At 40.1% G+C, this 25,000-nt stretch overlaps 1 protein-coding gene across 2 annotated transcripts in view; it reads left to right on the top strand.

Moving 5' to 3' along the window:
• Positions 1 to 25,000, top strand: part of LOC143017765 (cytosolic carboxypeptidase 3-like) — a 59,979-nt gene that overhangs the window by 24,076 nt on the left and 10,903 nt on the right. The window contains exons 3-16 of one of the 2 annotated variants that reach the window (XM_076172633.1): positions 726 to 1,015; positions 3,069 to 3,221; positions 3,708 to 3,830; positions 4,385 to 4,503; positions 5,773 to 5,919; positions 6,085 to 6,247; positions 7,384 to 7,497; positions 14,216 to 14,326; positions 16,380 to 16,549; positions 17,221 to 17,380; positions 17,663 to 17,890; positions 21,586 to 21,665; positions 22,486 to 22,633; positions 24,023 to 24,799. In XM_076172633.1, the coding sequence (XP_076028748.1) occupies positions 726 to 1,015; positions 3,069 to 3,221; positions 3,708 to 3,830; positions 4,385 to 4,503; positions 5,773 to 5,919; positions 6,085 to 6,247; positions 7,384 to 7,497; positions 14,216 to 14,326; positions 16,380 to 16,549; positions 17,221 to 17,380; positions 17,663 to 17,890; positions 21,586 to 21,665; positions 22,486 to 22,633; positions 24,023 to 24,799 (2,783 nt within the window). The remainder of the gene's footprint in view (positions 1 to 725; positions 1,016 to 3,068; positions 3,222 to 3,707; positions 3,831 to 4,384; positions 4,504 to 5,772; positions 5,920 to 6,084; positions 6,248 to 7,383; positions 7,498 to 14,215; positions 14,327 to 16,379; positions 16,550 to 17,220; positions 17,381 to 17,662; positions 17,891 to 21,585; positions 21,666 to 22,485; positions 22,634 to 24,022; positions 24,800 to 25,000) is intronic. The other variant, XM_076172634.1, reaches the window with a different exon arrangement.

Raw genomic sequence — 25,000 nt, 5'->3', positions numbered from 1 at the left:
TGTGTTGGGAATTCATAGCGTCTGGAAATCAGTGAACATACTATTCTATTAGCAAACTTCACGTTTCATAGATTCTTTATCCATAATTATTTATATTCCTCTTGTTCTCGTTTTGAGCTCTGAACAAGTTACAGACATCCTTATTGTTAAGAAAATCGATAATATCTTCTTCCTTTTTCGCCTGCGATTCTCATTTTTAATAGTTTCACTGTCGGGTATCGTTATTCATTCCAATATGTTGAAAAAAAAACTTCTTGTGGTCTTTTAGCATTATGTATATATATATATATATATATATATATATATATATATATATATATATATATATATATATATATATATATATATATATATATACACACACACGCACACACACTGAATGGTCCAGTGCAGATATCAATCTTTTTCAACCACATAACTTTTCACTTTAATTCCATGTCATCACGATCGAGACGTCACTGTTCACTTGGTACGTCTGAGCTGATGTCGAGTCCTTGGCTTCACTACGTATCGGTTTCCGCATATGTCTCCGTCGAGCTCATTGTCAGTCTCAATCGTGATGACATGGAATTAAAGTGAAAAGTTATGTGGTGGGAAATAAAGAAAAAGAAAAAATATATATGTATATATATATATATATATATATATATATATATATATATACATACTATATTCCATATACTTGCATATGGTCACTAATACTAGTTTTCATTTGGGCCCAGCAGGTGTTGTCAATATGGGGACGTTGTCAGAACCGCGGGAAGATGACGCCGTCAATACCAACAGACCCTCTCCGCACGATGGCTACATATGCCACCGAATCTGTTCGACCCCATCATCTTGCTCAACGGAGGTGACTCCCGGCCATACAACCACAAGCGGCAACACAAACACAACCACCAGCAACAGTGCCTGCCCGTGCCCTGGTCAAGCAGCGGGAAGTCTGAATGATCTCTACGGTGTGGTGCGTGAGGCTTGTGCGCAACAGAACGTCAAGTGGCCCGTCGAGTGCCAAGTAAGGAAATCATTTGCTGTTCAAAGTTTCAGGATTCACTTGTTTTTGCTCATTCTTCCTCAGATGTATTTCTCCAGGCACAAATATTCTTAAACTAGTTCTTGTGTATAAGTTTTCCACGTTATATGGATTGTCTTATTTGTCGTGGCTTGTGACCTGAACTTAAATTTTAACGGATGTACGTCTCCTTTGTGTTTACCTTACATCTTCCATGTAATGAATTGTCACTCATATTTTTCATCACTTTATAAGCCTCTCATGTTATTTTGTTTATATGGCTTTCAGGTGAGAGGTTATTCATGACTAAAATATCTAAATCCTTTTCTTCGTCTCCATTTGTATTTTATATTTTCTCCTCGTTTTATTTACTAATATATTTCTTGCATAGGCTCAGGTCCAATTTTTTACATTTCTTTATATCAAAATTCATTTTCCAATCCCGGTTCCATTCATAAACCTTATCTAGGTGTTCATGTAGCAGTTTGCAATCTTCTTCGTTTTTCACTTCTTTCAGGATTTTGGCATCGTCTGTGAATAAATTTGGATAACTACAAAGGATTACAAAGGCAAAGCATGCCGACAGGAGACATTTTGATCCATATCTAGGTCGGATGAAAAAAAAAAAAAAAAAATCATATTAATGATAAATTAAAACTATAACAATGTAAATAACAATTAAAATACATAAATAAATGCATTGGTATAGTTGAATAACAAACAAACAGGTAAATAGTAAATGATAATAAATTGACATATAACTAATAATAAATGAAAATCAGACAGACAAATTATAACAAAACAAAAACAAATAATATAACATAAATTATAATAATTACAGCATCTTACTTAGGCATTTATCTAAATGATTCTTAAAGCTTCGAACTGAACTACATTGCACTACCTGTGCAGGAAGTTTATTCCATTCATTAACTACACGGTTGGCAAAGTTGTTTCTACCTACTTCCAAATTGAATCTATTTCCGGACAGTTTGAGACCATTGTTTCTTGTCTGATTCTCATTCAATGTGAAAATTTGGTCACTTTTGATGTTGTCAATTCCCTTTAAAATCTTAAAGACCTGTATCAAGTCACCTCTGAGTCTACGCTTTTTTAGGGAAAACAGATTCATGTGCTTAAGTCGATTTTCGTATGATTTATTTTTGATATTTGGAATCAGTTTTGTGGCTCGCCGTTGTACTTTTTCCAGTCTGTCAATGTCTTTAATGAGATTCGGTGACCATACGGAAACAGCATATTCCAAATGTGGACGAACTAACGATTTATATAGCTTGTTAATGAGTGATGGACTTTTGAAATCAAAAGATCGCGCAATCAATCCCAGAATCTTATTTGCTTTCTCAGAGGCTGAAATACACTGCTTGGATGATTTGAGGTCGTTACTGATAATTACGCCGAGATCTTTTTCACTATCCACTTTTGTTAACGAATTTCCAAATAACTTGTAATCGTACTTGCTGTTATTTTTACCTATGTGCATTACCTTGCATTTACTTGTGTTAAATTTCATTAGCCACTTTTCAGACCATTGCTGTAATTTATCTAAATCTTCTTGAATATCTAATTGGTTTGAGTGATCATTTGCCACTCCGCACTATTTATTCCAAGACTCCTTTTTTTCCTCCAAATATTTCCTCCATCTATGTTTTACAAGTTTTTCACGATTTTGGCAATAGTAAAGGTCAAAGATACGGGTCTATGATTTAGCGGTGCCTCCCTGTTTCTTCCATTCAATATTGGTACCATATTTGCAAATTTCCGATCCATTGGCACCTTCTCCAGTGAACATGCCGTCAATAAATATATTTTACCCACTAAATGTTGTCTACACTCTTTTAATATCTAGTTTATTTGTGTGTGTGTGCGTGTTTTTGTGTGTGTATGTGTATTTAATATCCAGTTTATTTGTGTTTGTGTGTGTTTGCGAGCGCGCCCTGGGTGACTGCAACGCTCTTTTCCTCTCTTTTTCGAAATTTCTTTGCCCATCTCCCTGAAATGTGCCGACAATTACTCATTGGCCACTTTCTTATTGCAGGTTCTTCCCGATTACGTGCAACACCTCGAGGACTGGCCTCTGTACCCAGAACCCTTCTACGAACCCACGGGCACGGAGCTCCGCCCGCAGCCCGTTGGGGACGAATCGGGACGGATCGTATACGAGTATCTGCCCGCCAGTACTGTTAACTATGTAAGCATGTGCTTCACTTACCACTTTTGAAGCCTAAATTCTTTTATGTCTGTATGCGACAGGTAGTTTTATTCATTTGAAAGAAACCATTACAGACGCCAAGAGGTGTTTGCATTTTATGTTTCAGGTTTTTTTTGGCATTGCGAGCGAGAGTCAAAGCTGTGCCGTAACACTGGTCACCTAGCGTCGCCATTACTTAGCTTTGGTCAGGCCATTACTCTGATATTACCTCCGGGATTGAGCCATATGACATGACCACAGACAACTACTCCCATCAGAGGGTTTAGAATGCCGCAGTCCGATTCACCACGGGTTTGCTATAGAGCGACTTCAGAACCTCTTAGTGTCTACACCTAGCTGCCAACATCCGTCCACTCAACCAACATAAACATAAACTACACATGCGACATCTAGAAAGATTGGGCACTAAACACAAACACCTAATCCGACACATTCTCATTATGTCCTGTTTTCTATCTCCCACAGTTCACCAGGTCATGTGTAGGTGGCAACAAGTACGTGAGTGATGATGTCAGACCCGCCCTCGTAGACGAAACGGACGCGACTCTTCAGTTCGAATCGCGTTTCGAGTGCGGAAACCTTGCCAAGGTGCGGCTCCATCCCATGGAGGAATAAGTTTAGATGTTAGTCTATTGATCACTCTTCTTCATTGCTGCAAGTAAATGTTATCTTCTCATTCACGATTTCATATTGATTTTTGTTTGTAGCTCTAAATCTAAGAAAGAATAGAAGGTTGTAATGTTTCTTCAACGGTACTAAACATTCTTAGCCTATAAAACAGAAAAAAGTCTCCGAGGAAAGTATATATAATTCAGAACACTGAAGACTGCTTGGTAATCATTTGTAAATGAAAGGGAGACAGAAGGAAGTATAAAAATGAAATAGGTTTAGGTCTTAAGGCAGTAGTATGCCAGAGTTAGTTCAGAAGAATGAAACAGGACCACGAACAATAGGGTAGGAGTAGGGCCATGTAGATATGAGGGAATATGCGTAACTTAGATGTTTTCGGTTAAATAAATATACATGGAAAGTCCGTGGTATTCGTGGATCTTGAAGAGCATATGACAATGTATGTTAGTAGACAGACAAATGCATGTGTGCATACAAACCAGTTCACACAAAATGTCGTTGGTCTCCTGCAGGCAGTACAAGTATCTGAGTGTTACTACGAACTCCACCTACGTGCAGACCTGTACACATCTCGGCACACTCAGTGGTTCTACTTTGCTGTTTCCAACACCAGGAAGGATATCACCTACAGGTAGGACCCATGTGCATGCAAGGAGGGTTGAAGCTTTAACAGAGCCATACTCTTTCTATATAAAGCAACTTTCTTTTCAGTCTCATCCAAAGAGATTCCAAATAGGTCTGAATGTAAGAGACTTTGAATCTTACTGGCCTCTGGCCTCATTTTCACATCTAGTGATTCATACGTTAGTTTTCCGTGCGTGCTTGTGTGTGTGTGTGTGTAATGAATAATGACAATGATAATAATTAGTTTATTAGGTTAACAGCGTACTTGTCATTGATAAGGTCTAGCGCTTCTTGTGCCCTGATGATTTTATTGCTTCGGCCACAATGAGTATTAGGTCGTCAGTGTATCTGACAACCGCCGTGCCATCCGAGACAGGCAGGATCAGCAGCTGCTCTATCAAGAGGTCAAAGAAAGCAAGGTAGAAGGCCTCAGCCTGCTGTATGCCGTCCCCATGCTCGTAGTAGGCGGAACTGTAGCCCTGGAGCTTGACCCGTTCGCACTGGTACAGTAGGTAGTCGTCTGTCCAGGCGAAGAGTCGACATTGGATACGCAGTTAAGCCATTAGGATGACAGAACATTGGACAGCCCAGCGGGGCTGGGCGAACCGTCAAATATATTGGATCCCATACTCTGCGTTTGGCCCCTCTCCTACAGTGCTGTTGCAGTCGTTGCTGCTTTTACTCATATGTTTGGACAGGCTGAACTGTGTCATCCAGTAAACCCCCAAAACGCTTGGACCTTGATCGTGGCTCAGGAGACCTGGAGTCCAAGCGATCTCTCCATCATCGGCTAATCCGTTGCTTCCAACTTTCTATTTGTTCTCTTCTAAAATTAGTCCACTGAAATTTGCCTTCTAAAATTTGCCTACTGAAAAAATCGTCCCCTCTGATTTATTGTCTTTCTTGTGGAGCTGCTGCTTCTATCATTGTTCTTTATCTCCTTGTGTAATAATTTTACTTCTTGCCACCATGGAAAACATCTGTAAATATTTGTGTTTAACACCAAAGAATTGAATGTTCCTTGTACTCTAATGGTCTCCTTAATCTCGTATAATCACTTATCTAAATCCCATTCATTCTCCCAGTAACAATCAAGGACGTGGACACCGAAAAAAAAAGATGCAATTTACCATACATGTAAATCTTTAATTTTTTTTTATATACACCCATAATCCTGCCTTGTCTAGTCTATACTTTTCCCTACATTTGTCGTTATTGTTCAGTATCCTTACCGTGTGGCGATCCATCTTGAATCAACATCTCCCATCTTCCGCAGGCTTTCCATCGTAAATCTGTCGAAGGGGGACTCCTTATACAACCACGGACTCCGGCCCCTCCTATATTCCTGCAGAGACGCGCGTGAGCATGCGGCTGGCTGGCGACGCTGTGCCTCCAATATCGTCTACTACAGAAACCAAGACAGGTGCGGAGGAGCAGCCACTACCTGATATGCTTTAGTTCTTGTGTCACTTTAACATAGGGATGTGCCTCAGCTGGACCATGACACTGGTGTTAGTCCATACGCAGATGCAAAGCCATCAAGTAAACCATCAGCTCTTTACCAATTAACTCTAGTCTCCTCCCGCAGCGAAGCTGGGTGCTACGACAGCGATGATGAAACGGAAGAGGATTCCCCCACCTACACACTTACCTTCAACATCACCTTTCCGCATGACCATGACACAGTCTACGTGGCCCACTGCTATCCATATTCCTACTCAGATCACCAGCAACATCTTCTCAGCATCCAGGTACGTTTTCATGCATATAAATCAACAATTTAGCCTTCATGTCAATGGGATAGAAAATATACATGTTTGTAATTGGATTCTTTCGTGATTGATTGATTGATTAAAGGTTATCTGGCGTCGTGATTCTTTGGTGAAATGACATAGGTCTGGATACCGATCAACTGAAAGTTCATCTTGAATTCCGTTCAGACTTTTAGACATAGACTTCGCTTGAGTTCTAGAGAATGTACCCTTAACTTCTTCAGTATGAGTCAAATTCTCGCGGGCAGCATCAGTTGCCTGATGTACGATGATTCGATGATGCATCACAATACTCGCGTTGAATCCAGGCGTTCTACCAGATGTTAGAGTTCCTGTTCATCCCCTGCCAGCCCATCGATGTCACTTGTAAATCGGAGGTTTGTGATGATGCAACCTCCGATGCTGACATTGGTTCAGAGCTTCTGTCATAATTCTCTCTATAAATATGTTAAACAGTGTCGGAGAGTGGCGCTAGACTTGACGGGTCCAGACTGTTAAAAATGTGTTACAATGTATTCTTACTCGGAATAAGCTAACAAAACCCATGGAATGGCAGAGGGAAAACATCAACATACTAAGAAAGAATAAATATGAGCAAGAGAGAGCGAGTGGCACCTGAGACTCCTCTTTATATCTAATACCTTGTCCGACCGTGTGGACGCTGCAAAGATGTTCACATTAATAATGAGATACACGGTGACAACATTCTTATCCGTCCTTCACAGGCACATGAGAAAAAGAGTTGGTGTCCTAGGAGTGGGACAGGAGAATTTTAAGAAAAACGGTAGAAAAAAAGAGATAGTGAAAGTTTAAAAGTGGCTTAGCATTCGATTGTCACAAATTTGTCTCGAACGGAGGAATACTGTATAATTTTTTTTAGCAGGGATATCATTGAAGTCCTTGAAATTAATTTATTCGTTATTATGCTGATTTATATTATTCATATATTAATTTCTACATTCGAGTGTCTAATAATTCATCAACTAATTATCTGTTTATTAGTACCCGGCCTCATATGGATCAAAAGGTCTCCAGTCCGTATACTCCTCCAAATTAATCGATTAAAACGACACCACCTGTCGAAGCTAAGTGCATCTTTACATGTACCCTTACAGAAGGATCCTTTCAAGTCGACGATCTGCCGGCAGCGCATCTTGTGCCGCTCGATCGCCGGAAACCCAGTTTACTTGCTCACTGTCACCAGCACGGACCAAGAGGAGGATGGCAGGGTGAGTTTATCCGTTATTACAAAGGGGAGTTGGATGTGTAGAGCTTACAGGGAACCACAAGAACAAAGAAGTGAGCTAAGGACAAGAGGAGGGGAAGGATTAAAAATGGAATGGAGAGATAGTTAGCTAGCTAGATAGACAAATGAGAGAGAGAGAGATAGAGAAAGAGAGAGAGCAAGAGGGAGAAAGGTAGGTTATGAAGAAACTACGACAATAGAGAATTTACAGCTACGTAACCAGAGATAGGGACAAGGTTTGGAACTGTGATTGCTAAATGCCCTTCCCCAATCCACATTCATCCCAGGACCATACAACAACAAATTAACAATGTGGACCTTGGTGTTGCCTGGCCAGAGCGCGCATCAGTACAAACCAGCCAAGGTTTGAAACACAATGTTCACTTAAAAGCCATAGTTACCCTTACCCATACTCTGTGAAAAATTATATAAAATTCTGTTGCTAACCGCTTTTAGTAAATGATCAAGGTTTGTCATGCTTCAATCCCATCTTAGTTTCATGTAGAAGGGCATTTTTTTTTTTTTTTTTTGTGGGGCGTTATACAAAATGTATTCAGGATTTTTCATTCGCTTTAACCGAACACAAAGGACGCTATTTCTGAGTTGCTGTTTAAGTGGATCTACCTATCCTTTCTTTTCTTTTTCCTATAATGTGCCTTTTTCACGTGTGGCAGCTTCTTAAGTCTAACTCCTCAGTATGGATTCTATCCCTGTTACCATATTGTGCCAAGTCTTCTTTCATGGATGTAACCTTTGATGTGGGGAAACTCATAGACCATTCCATTTACACTGGTTCACAGTGCATGGGAAGATTTCCTTCTGTTTGCGCTTGTCACCTGTCCTCTTGGTTTCTTGTAGTACTACTCGTCAGAATTCCCCCTTATTGCTGTACATAAAAAAAGAACTATCTTTTGTTTTCTTGTTATTAAGTACATTTGGCTCAATGATAAACTTTCTAGGTCTTGGTCTTTCTTAAGTAAATAAGTTTAGTACACTTATCTCTTTACATCCCTCAAATTTTGTTTTCTTGTTATTAAGTACATTTGGCTCAATGATAAACTTTCTAGGTCTTGATCTTTCTTAAGTAAATAAGTCTAGTACACTTATCTCTTTACATCCCTCAAATTTTTTGCTTCCTTTTTCATAATTTTGTGTGCCATATGTCTATTTCATTTAAGATACCTGTATTTTGAGTAGCCTAGTTCCAACCTTAGTGCACTTGTATGAACCTGACAGTAAAATTTTTCTATATAATCTTTGGTAGAAGTGGGATACGGAAAATTGAATAAATTAAACATAAACAGGTACGTAAACGATTGAAATAACTAATTGGCGAAATACAACACATTGCTTTGGTGTCTATGTTAGAGAGTTGTTCTCAAACAATCTCACGAACCCTCGACTTGCACGATGTCCCAGAGGAATCACTTAAACTAAGGGGCCGTGTGGGTCGCACAAGCGTGAAACAGCCGGCTGCACCTACATCCCATCTTTGCTAGATCACCAGCCTGGGAACAGATCATGTCGGCTCCGACAATGTCTCAAGGGAACACACCTGCACCCCGGCCGGCTGCGTCGGGACGGACAGTGGTTCTTTGGGGAACGCACGTGCAGTACCCAGCTCCGTACATTCCATTCTGGCTAGATCAGCGGACTAAGAACGTATTGCGTCTGGCTTCCCAGGCATCGACACTTTTCCCTTGTGTCCCATTAGAGCGCGGGTCATGACCTGACCCGGTATAAGCTGAACGTAATCGCTGACGATTCAGATCGCTTTGGGGCATCACACTGCGAGCTTAGCTCGCTGCTTCCGTCGCCGTCTCCTCCTTCCCCCTCCCTCGCTGGCAGACCGCCTTGGGACACGACTTGAAAGCATGGTCTTCACTTCTCTTGCCGTCTCTCCCCTTCCCCCTTTCTCGCAACCAAATTGAGCCTTATTATCCCTTTGGCGCCCAACTTTCAACTTGAATAAACTCTGTTTCCCCCAGCAGTGTTTGCCTTCCATCCGAAATCCTGACAGTTTGATTGAGCAAATCTTAATTTTTTTTAGTTGCACTACATTTCGGGGGAAGTTTATTAAATTAATTGGCTATCCGGTTAGTGATATTGCTTCCTAGTTTTAGATTAAGTCTACGACATGACACGTTTTAAGGCCGTTGTCTCTCTACTGGTTGATATTTAGTGTGAAAATTATCTCATTCCTGAAGACCTTCTTGGGAAAATAAGTTCACATGTGATAAGTTATTTTCATGTTACTTGTTTCGAATACCTGAAGTGCGTTTTGTAGCTCGTCGCTGTAGAGCGCGTCAAACTGATCATGGCACAATGGGGCAAGTTGTTAATAAGCATGAATTTATATTTCTTCAGGACTCGAAATGGACTAGTGAAAGGAGGTCAACAGCAAGAGCACTCAACCTCACGCTGCGGGGTACAATTTTCAATATAACGTAATTTTCTGGAGTTAGTATCACTGCAAGAATAGAGCAACTTGTCAAAGTGCAAGCACAAAATCAAGCATGCTTTTAGTTTGTGGGTATTAATCTCAGTTAAGGCAATGTTATGCAATGACGTCTTGACTTGGAGGAAGTACTAAGTATAGACAAAGCTTAGGGAAATGTAGACGATGAAAGATGCATTCCAATGTAGAATGATTAGTTGTATTCATCAGCTGTAGGCCACTACCTCAGACTTTCCCTGATACTTTTCTCTTTCAAATAGTTTTATTTTTTTATAGATTCTTTTTTTGTAACTACAGGACATGCTTGGTGCTGCTGATATGATCGATGTTCTCATACAAACTCTTTCGAACATGAGAAGTGATGAGGCGGTTGCAACGCTCAGGTCAGTTTTGAAAGATGCATGCCAATGGTGTGATGTCACGAATGTTTTCAGACGATGTTCCCACCAAGTACACCATTCTGATCCCTTCGACTGATGACGACCCTGAGTGCATATTTTCTTAATAATTCTAGACAGTGATCTTCAGAAATTGAAAAAGGAAGTTCATTGGAGAAGGCAAACACGCATTAAGACCAAGCCTTTCAATCCCAACTAAAATTCCATCCGAGATTAATAATGAGCAAACATGGCTCAGTGATGGTGTAACTTTATTGCAAACTCGATATTCCAGACACACCACTTTTGCAAGCTGTTGAAGAATGGGGAGTGTTATGTTTCTTGCGACATTCACGATATGAGAAGGAAATGCCCACAGTTGTTATGGAGTTATTAGATGCATGTGACTACAGTTGTTTCTATCAAGTTACCAACTCCTTCGAATGTTTGCATGCCTACTTGTAACAGCTGCAACACTGGATAAACCATTGTCAAGGTTTTGCTCATTGAATGCTTGGCTAATCTATATCGAAGAGGAAAGACTAAGTGGTTAATCTCTGAGCTTAATCAGGGAAAATTCGGGGTTTGAGAATGTTGAGTAATTACTAAACCTGTTCGCATAAAAATATGTTTGGATAACCTTCTTTGGATATACTAACATAGCTATGAGAAGTTTTCCGTAACAAAAAATTATGCTTTGGATACTTTCATATTCTATCCATACTGTCTTCATAATTTTTACAGAGCAAAGTTAAATTTTTGCTATACTTTCCCATAAGTCAGAGTAAAGTTATTTAATAAGCAGTAAAGTTAGAAATAATACTAGAAAAATTACGCAGTGGTCCGTGTAAACACCGAAGAAAATTATTCTTCTAATATACTGAAAATCTTGGTGCGATCTGTGATCACCTCACCATTCTCTCATACTTGGGAACCTACTTTGTCTTTCCTGCTCAACCTACTCATAGTATGTGTACAATACTTCTTTGGGTTCTCCATCGTCCTATCGTTCAAGCTTCAAGTTTCTTCTTTGCCCTACAGACCTCCTTTGTGATCATGTACAGTGCATGATTGTTTAAAAACTCATCTTCATAACTGCCCTCTTTAACTCAACTAAATTCTTATCTTGGTCATCTTAGTCTCTGTCTCTTTGTTCGCCATGAAGGTTTCACTCAATTTCTGATGACAAACTTTTCTAACAACCCTTTGAAAATATATTACATCCCATGAGCCTTCTTACTTAAAAACACCTAATCTCCACCTTACAGTAAACAGAAATACTCCTTCCTCTGACATTCTTAGGTCTATGGTAATAACAATATTCCCTCCTGTTCTTTAGTTCCACCAAATGTATTTAATAGAAAACGATATCATTATGGTAATTGTTACTAAATGGTTATCTTTCATTGACATTCATTCTAAGGTTATTTAAAGAAATTACAAGATCTAAAATTCTTGCCACGGTTAGCATTCATCAGACTATATCTTACAAGAAATGAACAAAGTCCCCGTCTTCTTTAGTTGATGTGTATGCCAGTTTATGGTTCCATGTTTGTTTGAAGTTTCCACAAATCAGCCCTTCAAGTCATGGTTCAATTCACATATATCAATCCACGATTTGATCGATGTGTTGTGGTGATTTATTCACAACCAATATTCTATCTTTAGTTTGCACCTCACAAGTTATGCAGCAAGTCAGTTCATCATCGAGTGCGCATGCAAGTTCATCTTTCTATTTGACATGCTTTCTGTCATTCCTCCAAGCATTGCATCTTGAGTATTTTTTATGCCCATTATTGCGTAACCATAATCATGTCTGGATGAAGGTCACTATTCCTGGCGTTCACCATAACACGTTTCACTTTTTTTCATTTTTAAGTAGGTTTCCCATATTTAGCACCACACCTCAAACACTGTTGAAATCATATCACACAAATACTTACACTGTTCTCTTTTTCTGTATGGATCTGATTACCGTGTCGATGGTATATTGGTATATAGTGTGGTGGCATTAATGGACAAAACTGGAATACGGCAATCCAGGGGGCCACTTGATAGAACTTATTGGTGATAGAACTCGAATCGAGACTTTCGCGGACGCAAAGACGACGCTCTACCGACTGAGCTACTGAGGCTAGAGCGTCGGCTTTGCGTCCGCGCAAGTCTCAGTTCGAGTCCGGGGACAACTGTCGGAATTATTTTATTGGTGATAATTACTAAATGAAGAATATGAAGTAACCCACAAGACATATTAACATGCGAAACGTTTTGGTTATAAATCATGAGAGAGTAATCCCTTCATTTTGATGACACGTTTTCTAGATATTGCCCTGGCTAAGTTCAGGCAGTTTTAATCAGCTTAGGACAAGAACCTGCGCTCTGATAACGCAGTTTCCAGATCTTGTGAAAAGGGTCAACTTAGAGGCAAGTCACATCACCGTTTGACTTTTACAGTGAGTCATGGTCATGTGGGCCGCACAGTAGCCCAGTAGATACCGTGTCGAACTCATGAGCAGGTGGTCGTGAGTTCGATTCCCGGGACCCACTGTGGGCTATGTCGCGTTGGTTCCCGACAGCCCTGGCCAGGCGGGGAGGCGACCCAACATCTGCCTATAAAACCCAGCGGCTTACCGCAACTAACAGGGCTTGCCCAACCAGGGGCTTTTCACTTTTCACTGAGTGGGCGTGGGATGGTGAGTTTGATGGTCATATAAAGAAGCCATTAAGCTGTCAACACACACACACACAGTTACTTTCAGTGACAGCTGCTGTATCAATCAGCCGAGAAGGATAGCAACATAAGCGAAGTAGCTGTGTATGTATTCTGTGTCTTTATTATAAAGTATATGAGGCTGCGGCTACGGAAGGGGGCAACCCTCAAATTTGTCGGTTTTGAGTTAGAGGCGCCAACCTGTTGTTCAAGGGTGTAAATCTTGTGAATGGGTCGGTCAGAGGAAATTCGACCATTCTGATGGTTAGAATAAGGCACAGAGTCGCGTGATTTGGTGCGAAGCGTGGGAAATAGGGGCTGCTGGCGGTGCAGGATGCTGGGGACGTGGACCCTGATGACCCCGATCAGAGAGAAGATGACATCCTGGACTAGTAGCGTTTGTCATAAAAATTTTACAGTAAATTCCATCACTATTGTGACCACCAACTTTGTTGATGGGTGGTAGGATGGGGAATGGGTTGGTAAATCTGCTAAGGGCATTGTCAGACACATAAAAGATTGTTCCTGACAATGAACTTAACTGTCTCAAGAAGTATAAAGGATGAGAGTCAACCATAACACATAAAAATAAAAAAATAAAATAACATATTACCTTTTATACTATATGCTCTAAAAGATTACGGAGTAGAGTTGAACAAAATGCGGCCGTAACCAAAAATAAAATAAATAGTTTTATTAAAAAACACATGGCATGGCAAAACTACCATAGACCTTTCTTTTGATGTATAATAGATATGCATTTAGACCATTTTCCTTATACTAATCAGCGATAAACTTTAAGCGCGATTATCTCAAAAGTTATCCCCCTTCCGCGGCCGTAGTCTCATATGTTAGATATATTTAGTAGTACTAAATATTATGCATAATTGGGTAGCACGTGTTCCAACGGGTATTACCTTTTCAACAGATGTATAGGGTGTCGTGTTTCATATTGTACCCACTGGGAAAAATTATATTTATAATTATTCATCCGTTGCTCATACATTTATTCTCTGCAAATTATAGTCCAAGCTGTCTTATATTGGAAGGGAAGCGTATTGAGGGGAATAGGTTGGATCAGACAAATCAGAAGAAAGAGGTACACCTGGTTTTAGAATTGAAGACAGAATGAGGACTGCATACGTTCTTCCCACAGAAGAAACGTGCCATCGTGCTGTCAGCTCGCGTGCACCCTGGTGAGACGCCTTCCTCGTGGATCATGAAGGGCGCCCTCGACTTCCTCACTTCACAACACCCAAAGGCTGTCGTAAGTACTCGTCACTCCGTCTGACCTACTCCTATTATATCACCTCAACCATTGTTTTATTGCTACCACCACTGTTGATATCGCCACCAATAATATCAGTAAAAATGTTAAGAACACCCCATTCTCACCATTCGCAACCCTAACGCAAATTCTTCTACTTAGGTAAAAGCTTTAGATCACCCTTAATAGTTTTATCCCTATCCCATATATCTGCAACACCTCCCACAAAGCCTTCCTGTCGACCCTGTCATAAGACTTCTCTAGATTCATAAAGGCCCCGAAAAAAAAGTTATCACATATTTGCCTTACCACAAAAATTTGATTCACGTACCCTTTATCTTTCCTACACCTACGCTGTTCCTCCCCTTTACTTCCCTTGTCCCATTTAGCACCCTCCCATATGTCTCTCCAACTGCACTTAACAAACTGATCCCTTTTGAAACTTCTACATTCTTATGTCCCCTTTTCCTTTGTAAAGCGGAACTATACAAACACTCAAGTCCTCCGGCAGATTCCCCTCCCTAAGGCACACATTAAACAACAGCACTAGCCAATCCACTATAACTGTTCCTTCCTCTGTCAGACACTCCAGATGACACCCATTTGGCTTACCTGTTTTCATTGCTTCCATTGCTCTTTGTACCTCATCTTTTGTTGTAACCCTGTCATTTTTCGCTCCTTTCATAGTCATCATCCTAGCTCTTCTCGTTACCACAATCAATTCCTTTGTAATATGTACATCCAACAGCTCTTTGAAACACTAGTTTTATTCGCCTTGCAGCCTTCATTTTTATTAACATCTCTTCATATGCTCTCTTTAATTTTTCTTCTCTACCTGACTCAACCATAACTTTGTTCACTTCGTTGGAAAAAAAAAAAATATTTTCAGAATTCTTTATCAAACTCCTTCCCAATTTTATATCTGCTTCCTCTTTGCCTTCCTCACCTTGTGTCTTTCTTCTCCTCTTTTTTTTGTACTCCTCATATGACTCCTTAGTTCTACTTTGCAACCAATCCTTATACCATTGTTTCATGTCTTCTACCGACGCCTTCACCTCTTCATCCACCATTCACTTTCTTTCCTTCTTATTCCTTTCATCCTTCTCGTCTCACGTGCCATCTTTGCATCCATATTTCTTCTATTCCTACTTCTCCTTTATGTTTCTCCATCTTCCACATTTCTCTCAGCTTCTCCTGGTATTATATATCCTTTTCCTTGTCGTTCAGTTTGCTTACTCTCAGCACCTCCCTACCTCTCCTCCCCCCATCTTCTCCACTTTTCCTCCATTTTCAATTTCTCTTCTACCAAACAATGATAGAAGGGAAATTGAAGGTGGCGGAAAAGTGGACAAGGTGGTGGGGGGGATAGGTAGAGAGGTGCTGAGATTAAATAAATTGGACAACAAGGAAAAAGAGAAATAATACTAGGAGAAGCTGAGGGAATTGTGGGAGGTGGTGAGAGATAAAGAAGTAGGAGTAGGAGAAACATGGGTACGCTTCAAACAAGAAGTGACGAAATGTGCAAAGATGGCGCGTGGGACAAGGTCTGACACTTCTCCACTTTCTTCCTTGAAAACATGAACGTCCAGAAATCTTTTAATTCTTTCTTTGAATACCACAACTATTTACCTGTTTGTTTATTATTTAACTATACCTATGCATTTATTTATGTATTTTATTTGTTATTTACATTATTATAGTTTTTATTTATTTTATTATTATGATTTTTTTCGCATCCGACCTAGATATGGACCAAAAGGTCTCCTGTCGGCATGCTCCGCCTTTGTAATCCTTTGTAGTCCATTAATGCCCTATCAACCACCCTTCCTTCCATCACCAAGGCAAAATGCCAGTACTAATAAGTGTGAATGAGTTTACACCATAGTTATATCTGAATTACCACAGCTGTCTTTCTCCTGTTATTGTTATGCCTCTAGATAAATAATTCCATTTTGTTCTCTCATCTTAGCGTATATAAGTAGAAGACCCTCATCAAGACGGATTACCAAAGAAAACGGGTGTTGTGACCTCAATTTTTATTTCTTTCCCATAGGAGCTGCGAAATCAGTTTATCTTCAAGATCATCCCAATGATCAATCCTGATGGAGTGATTGTCGGGAACCACCGCTGTTCACTCGTTGGTCGCGACCTCAACCGTCAGTACAAGATGGTCGTCAAAGAAATGTTCCCACCTATTTGGCACATTAAGGCCATGGTTCGAAGGTTAGAACACTTTTCTTCCAATTACATGGTTGCTTTAGACATGTTTTTGGCACATTAGTTTCCCCGAGTTTTGTCACTTTCGTAATTGTTCCCTCGTTAATTAAGAGGCGCTTCTTTTAGGTACCTGCTCTTTATGCAACTTTCATTTTCTGCATTGCTCTAGGTAATATATACCAGCTGTGTCCTTCCGTGGAATATATCTCGGGAAGCAGCACTAACTAGCTTGATAATAAGACGTAAGGAGTAACACTAAATAGTAAATCCAGATAATGTTGTCTCATGGGCAGATTTGTTCAGATTTATTTATGAGATTGGCATCCAGAGACTTGTAAAATCATGAGTCATTCATAGACATACTCAGGTTCATGCCACTGCTGAAATCTGGCTTCGCTTTATCTTTCGTAAACATTATCGCATAGCTCCTTGGGTATGATGACGTAGGGCATTATGATGAGGGTCAAGGCCATGCCCAAGGTACATACAATGACAACACTAAAGACTTTCTTTTGACTAACATCTCACGATTATCCACATCAACTTATGGACGAATATCATACGTAATGAAATGAATTACATTAATTGGTTCCGATATCACTGACTACAGTAAGGGGGATACCAGAAATGAAGATTGCAAGAATCATTTAATCCCTCAAGTGTTTACTCTATCGCAGGCTGATGGACGAGCACGGTGTGGTTATGTTCTGTGACATACACGCCCATTCACGGAAGCACAACATGTTCCTGTATGGATGCGAAAATCGCCGCAGTCAGGACAACAGACTTCGAGAACAATTATTTCCTCTCCTCCTTCATTATAACTCCGGAGACAAGGTTAGTGTCAGGATTCAGAAGCGAATGGTGGGTAGAATATGCAAGGATAATATGTCTGTGGTAACATCTGCCTAGCTATAAACCTTTCAGTTTAGCTTCTTTATTAATACACTTCAAAATACAGTTACTTTATGTGTTGTCGTATGTGGATAGGAATTGTTATCATGGAAGCAGGTAATTTCACAATGTTAGATATTTAAACAAGTGAAATTCCCATTAGAATTCCTTCTGTCGCCAAATATTCTCACCACAGGCATCCTAATCCATTCTTTTATTGCTTAGTTAAGCTTCCGGAGCTGCAAGTTCAAGGTGCAGCGATGTAAGGAAGGCACAGCGCGTGTGGTGGTATGGATGATGGGCGTCCTTCACTCTTACACTCTGGAAGCGTCCTTTGGTGGCGCTACGGAAGGTCCTCGTGCCGGGACACACTTCAACATCCTGGACTTCCTAACCATGGGTCGCCAGTTCTGTGAGACACTCCTTGAATACTTCGATCCTGAACCTGGCAAGGTGGGAAATGGTTATTATTTAAATGCATCTATGAAATTCCTCCCTTTTACTTCTCTTTAGATATCTTTTTGGATCCTGTCAGTGCCGGTAAATCAACTTAGTCGAATCTCGTGAAACCTATTTTCTCCTCCGGTTTTTTTTAACTCGCTACCCGACAGATCATTCTCCCATGACTCAAAATGATGAAATATACTCTCCTTCATCACATATCCCACAGAACACGAATACGTTTAACCATTTGAACTAATATGCAACAACACTTTTTTCAATGCTTCCGTGCTGAACTGAATTTACTTGGTGAGTACAAGAAACACTCGAACATATTTTTATTTTCGGTAGAAGTACGAAGGTGGAAGAATGAAAGATATGTCGGTCATTTTTTTGTTACCTGCCAATCCGTCCGTCCGTGGGAATTCCAGAAACATGATCACCTGAATGACATTGTACTTTTGGAAGTGTATGACAATTTGTTATGGTGGCCAATATCATGCAGTGTTTTTAAGTAAATTAAAACTATTTATTTATTTATTTATTTATTGACGACGGGTTGGTCTCTAAGTTTGATATCCTAGATGCGATTCATGTTAATCTTCGTGGAAAATCATAAAACAGTTTCCGATACATTATTTCATTTTATTTTTTTTTAGTTTGGTCGATTACCAACGTACAAATACTAATCAAATTCTCGCGCGCATCATCGAATGCCTGAGGTACGATGACTGATGCATCACAATACTCGCATTGTAAAATAGTCACTGGTGTATTACTCAGTCTCTCACACTGAGTATTAATAAACACAGAAAACATGATCAAGCCAGTTCACAGAATTTGGGGGTCACTCTGCTACATATACAAAATATAATCAAGACGCCGACACCTCCATTCACTGCGATTTCGTATCGTTCCAAAAGAATGGTGAGACTCTTTACAAATTCAATTTTTACAGAAATACAAGACGATTTCATTCACCTCAGGTGGGTGTTGTCGTACCGCGGGGCTTGATAAATATACATATATATATATATTATGGGAAAGGCGGAGGGGGAAACACGGGTTTTTATCTGATTATCGATTTTATTCCTGACCGGTTTCGCTTACAATAGCTTCTTCAGAGGAGTGTTGACTAAGCGAAACCGGTCAGGAATAAACTCGATAATCAGATAAAGACCCGTGTTTCCCCCTCCACCTTTCCCATAATTTCTCCCAATGTCTCTACATATATATATATATATATATATATATATATATATATATATATATATATATATATATATATATACATATATATATAAACAGAAATGTAGTAGCACATTTGTAAATGACACACAGGAAACCCACAGTTGGAGAAAATAAACTTCGAATAAAGAAGAATCCTATATTTCGGCTATCAACTGTATCCCTCTTCAGGAAAGTACCAGGTACTTTCCCGAAGAGTGCTACAGTTGATAGTCGAAATATAGGATTCTTGTTTATTCGAAGTTTATTTTCTCCGACTGTGGGTTACCTGTGTGATATATATATATATATATATATATATATATATATATATATATATATATATATGTATATATATTTATATATACATATACATACATACATATATAATGGGATTCGCCCTCCCTTGAGACAGCACTTTTTTTTATTTATTTATTTTCTTTTTGTTATGATCACGAATGCGATTATGATTCATGTAACAGTTATACAGAAAAAGAAGAACAAAGAAAATCACATAAACTTATGTACATATCAGTATAAGTTAGAGGGAATTCCAGTTGTTATTATGCTGTAAACGTTTCTCTATCATGCTGTAGAGAAGATCTCATACACGCTACATCTGCTGGCCTCCCCTTTGTGCATAGCATGCGCTATTCATCGACGCTCATTACTTTGGATTATTGTTTCTCTTCACTTTTGAAGGCACAACAGATCCTACCTCCCCTAAATTTCATTTATCTCGTTTCTCTGTATTTACATCCATTAGTTTGTTCAGGGGTCACCAAACTACGGCCCGCGGGCCGAACCCGGCCCACAAGGTCGGTTTATCCGGCCCGCCGTTGCACTGTGTATATATATATATATATATATATATATATATATAATATATATATATATATATATATATATATATATATATATATATAGTGTATGCACTGTATTATGTTTAACAAAAAGGTTATGCGGCTCGCTGTGAAAAAGTTTGCTGACCCCTAAGTATGCTGATGGCAGATCCTTATTTGTATCACCGTTATGTGCTTGGCTTCACCCCATCTTACCAGTAAGACAATTCCTCTCAACTCTAACATAATTTTTTGTACGTTGAAGGATTTGGATTTGGCTAAACCCAGGCCATTTTATTCAATTTTTGGGACGTTTTAGCCATATGGGGTTACACAGTTATCACTATTAGTCATTTTGATTAAACCCGTGTAGCATTTTGAGCTTGGCATTTGCAAGTATTTTTGTTTGATTTAAACTAGACGATTTTGATTCCACTTTAAGAGTAGCCTCTGGGTCATAAAGGGTTAAACAACCATGTACTCGTATATTAGTCCATCTAAAGGTTGCAGCACATTAGGCTAGCATGCTACTTGCTTTTGCTACTTTGCGTAGAAACGACTTTGATTGCGATTAAGAACATCTCAATAACGTGGCGAACATTCGTATTTTAGGTTTAACTTCTCTTAGTTCGTCATTCAGCTTCTCACTATATAACATTTAGAAATTTGAAAAACAAAATATCGTAACCAAAGTAGTTACTACTCATACGAAATAGCAAAAGCAAGTAGCATGCTAGTGAGAAAAACCTAGTTTGCTGCCAAATTTAGTCAACCTTATATGATTTTTTTTTGCTAAAATTTACTTGTTTAAAGACTGTTCTAACGCTAGGTTTTTTCATTAAATCTAGGTGATAGAATAATTCCTAGAAGTCTTCAGTTTTAGGTCTGGAAGTAAAAGTTGGTTTAATGCTTACTGGAGAACCACGTATGTTGAAAAACGAGATATTGTCGCCAATGCTTGTTTCATGGTAAAAAGTCTGTAATGATTCACTTGACTGTTAGGATTTATGCTTCAAGTTTGCGTAATACGGAGTGAAAATAAAAATTCAAAGCAATAAAGTTTTTGGAACGCTGCTGTCGTTACAACTAGAGGTTGCTCAACAAAAAACTCAAATTCCTTTCGAGTTTCTTCTGCTCATAGTGCTTGTCATAGAGAACCTACTTTTGACTCTTTCGTTCTTTGCTCAGACGAAGTTGATCTCTTCTTAGTGACTTGAATGCTCATGAAGGTACCGATCCGTAACACATCTTTTCGATCATTTTAAGATAATAACGCTGGCCAAACGGGTTAGGGCGTCGCTACCTGCGGCGAAGGTTGAGGTGTTTGTGGTTCGAGCCCTGCTACCGGCGAGTTAAACCAAGGCCATGGTTGATTAAATTCCTCTACAAAGTTCTCTGTAAGAGGCCCCGTCCTAGCCTCCTGATATTTGGGAGAATTCGTGACGTTCAACCAAATCACCACATCACCGATTAGAAATATTTTAATCAACCTCTTTGCTATGGCGATACAATTTTACATCCTGTTTTAGCTTCCAGGTTTATCTGTGATCTACATTTCTACTGCTGAACCTTTAAACGAGTGTTCCATCCTTAAATAGCAATTATAATATTTCTGTTTCCATATTCACAGGTCAACAGGAAAAGCTTCGTAATAAACTACTTTCCCGTCTCATCAAGAAGGGATCTAGTGCAGATGAACCAGCTGCTGTTGATATGAGGCAAGTATTTATCTTTAAGTTATGTTTGGTGATGGATTGTCCGTATCCTGCAACAATGTGAAATGCGTACGATAGTATTCAGTGTTTCTTGTGTATATAGTTAACGTCTTGGTATATGTAGGTTGCCCAATTATGGCTCAAGTTTTTAGAAAGAAAAAACTTGGAAGATATATTTATGAGAATGTAAAAGTCCGTCTGTCTAAGCTTTAAAAGTACCTAAAAAATCTCTTAAAGAGAACACTTCTCTATGAAAATTCTGGTTGTTGAAAGAATCTCGAGTCAGTAAATTATTATCCCTAAGGAAGGAATGATATTTATTGATCTAAAGAAAACGTATGACAGGGTAGATAGAAATCCATTTTGTAAAGTGTTGTAAAGCCTTAGATTAAGAGCGAAGCTGATGGGAGCTGTGTATCCAAGGTTGTACAGAGGGAGAAGGAATGTTTCATTTTGGGGACGAGAAAACGTCATGGATGTGTTATATCCCATTTTTTGGTTAGATTAACCAAGAATCAGGCACTAGGAAATCAGACGAACAGCGGTCATAAGCGCTAGTTAACTCAACAGCAGCGCTTTCGTGATATATTCACATGATCAAGGTATACAGGAATATATCACGAAAGCGCTCGGACTCCGTGTGTTTTTCCTCTTCCTAGTCACTAGGAAGAGGAAAAACACACAAATATGCAGAGTCCACTAGGACCTAGTGGACTCTGCATATTTGTGATTCACATGTGCCTTGGGAAATTTGTGCATGTATGTACGTATGTATAAAGTCTGTTTTCATGGTTGCCAAGTCTTTCTGTGTTGTACACGACAGCGAGACCAACTCCAGCAGCGGCGAGTCGGAGCGACAGGCGTCGATCTTGCGCCTGCGCAAGAAGAAGAACCTGAAGACTCAACGGAAGAGAACGGCGAGGACCACGGTGGCCAGCGTCGTCGAGAGGGTCACCTCACAGATGAGGATGGTAGGTGACCCTTGATGCGTTCAAGTGACCGGGTGTTAGTCAACTTGGATCACTGGAAGTAAGGGATGTATGTTACATACTCGTAGGTCACTATAGAGGAGACCTTGTGTTTGTAGCTCTGGTGTTGCAGTTGGTAATGATGATAATCTATCTTCATTTGTTTAGTGTTGTAGAAGATTGTTATAGTTTCACTTGAAGTCAGTTTGAAGTGGATGTATTCTAGATTGTCATAGTTTCACTTGAAGTCAGTTTGAAGTGGATGTCTTTTAGATGTCATGAGCATGATACTTGTATATTTCTTGACATAGAATTTACAAATTTGAAGAAAAAAAAAATCTAAATAGAAAAGTACTTTGCCAGTCTGTGATCCTTATTTTATCTCTGAAGTTTGTCATGAGTACCTTAGTGTTTTACTTAGGACAGATTTTATAATCTAAAATAATTTTTTTTACCTCTTATATTTCATGTTTGTGGAGATCTTGTATTATCAACCCCTCCTCTATTTTCCTGTAGATAGCTCCCCTTCCTCATCTACTTTTCCTCTGGCCTTCTCCTCGGTGTGCATAACAGTAAATTTGTTCATCCTGTGTGTTAATGTCTTGCACTACACCCATCCTCATTTATCTCTTCCCGTGACATCGTCCTTTCCTCCGTACCTCATAGTATGTCGCTCCTGTATTCCCACTCCTAACACGTCTCTTCACAAAAAATTTGGCCTCTTTTCTTTTCCTGTTCTCCTCCTCCTCTTTCTTCTCCTTCTCTGTGTCCTCTCTTTTCTCGAGAATCTTCTTCTCCTCTTTCACCTACAACTTCTTTAGTATTTCCTCATTTTCCTCTGTCTTCTCTACGTCTTCCTCCTTTTCCCTTTCATCATCCTCGTCCTTATACTCTCCTTCTCCATCCTCCTCCTAATCTTTTTCCTCCTTCTCTTTCTCCTTTTCCACCTCGTCTTCCTTTTTCTTATACTTTCTCTCCTCTTCCTTCTCATCTTCCTCTTCTCTTCCTACTCCACAATTCCACTACTTACTCATTTTCTTTTTCCTTCTCTACTTCCTCCTCCTTTTCATTTTCTTCTTCCTCCTCCTTTTCCTCCCTCCCTCCGCCTCTACACATTTTCCCTCTCCCTTTTCCTCTTCCTCCTTCTCCTCCTCCTCCTCATCTCCCTCTCCCTTTTCTGTCGTCAAAGTCGTTGTTCACTACCTCTTTGCCTGTGTACAGTATACATCCCCTACTCCTCTCTACAGTACTTTCCCCAACTCTTCGTTTTCCCTCCTCCTTTTTCCCGTTACCATCTTTCCTCCTCCGGCTTTCCCTTATTTCGAACCTCACCTCGCCTGTGGCACCTCGCTGTGGGGGTTTTCGTCTCAAGAGCCCCTTGTTTCCCTTCAGGAGAAACCCGAGAGGAAGCTGCGAGCGGTCTCCTCATCGTCCTCAAGCAGCTGCTGTCGTCGGTCATCCCCGCATCAGCCCCCGGCGTCGTCGGACTCCATCGGGAGCTACTCGCCCCTCCAGGCCTCCCGCCGTCAGCTTCTGCCTGCGTCAGGAGAACGCAAGGTTCCGAGGGTGGGACACAAAGCATCCTCCGGCAGCACATATCGCCACTCGTTCTCCTCCTGCTCTTCGTCCTCTTCCTCTTCCTCTTCGATACCTGTGGCTACTGACGCCTCACTTACCTTTTCGTCACCTCCCTCTCCGTTTTATCGCCGTCACACTGCTCATCGCTTGCACAGGCCTGCTGCCACCAATGACACAGTCAAAGCGAACCACTCGCCTTCTTCCAGCACGACGACGCAGGCGTCCTTTGTCTCACAAACGCCACGATCCTGCCTCCGGACATCCTCAAATAACGTTCAGAAAGCTTTGCACCCTCCTCCTCCTCCTCCTCCTCGCCGAAGTTTTACTTCCTCTTCCTCCTCTTCCTCCTCCTCCTCGCCCATGCACAGCCTCCGCTACAGCGCACACAAACACTCCAGAACCCTGTCACACTCGTCCTCCTCCTCCTCTTCCCCATTTTCTTCCCCTTCTGCTCTCTCCTCCTCTGCGTCCCTCTCGAATATCTCTTCCCCAGCGAGGGGACGTTCCTCCATAGACAATTCCCCATTCCATCCACCTCACCCCCATCACCACGCTCAAGAATTTAATGGCAACTTCGTCTTTCCACATAGCGTAGGTAGACGATCAGTGATGCGTTTACTTGTTGTTACGTCTTTCAAACGCAACGTTCTTTTCCAGGTCAACGACTCAAAAAAACGAAAGATTTACACATTGGTATACGTACATGTATTCATTCATTGTATATATATATATATATATATATATATATATATATATATATATATATATATATTTATATATATATATATATAT

This window comes from Oratosquilla oratoria, chromosome 33, assembly GCF_046742065.1.
Source record: "Oratosquilla oratoria isolate Oo_2021 chromosome 33, ASM4674206v1, whole genome shotgun sequence".
NCBI lineage: Eukaryota > Metazoa > Arthropoda > Malacostraca > Stomatopoda > Squillidae > Oratosquilla > Oratosquilla oratoria.
This window is presented reverse-complemented; position numbering and strand designations above follow the sequence as displayed.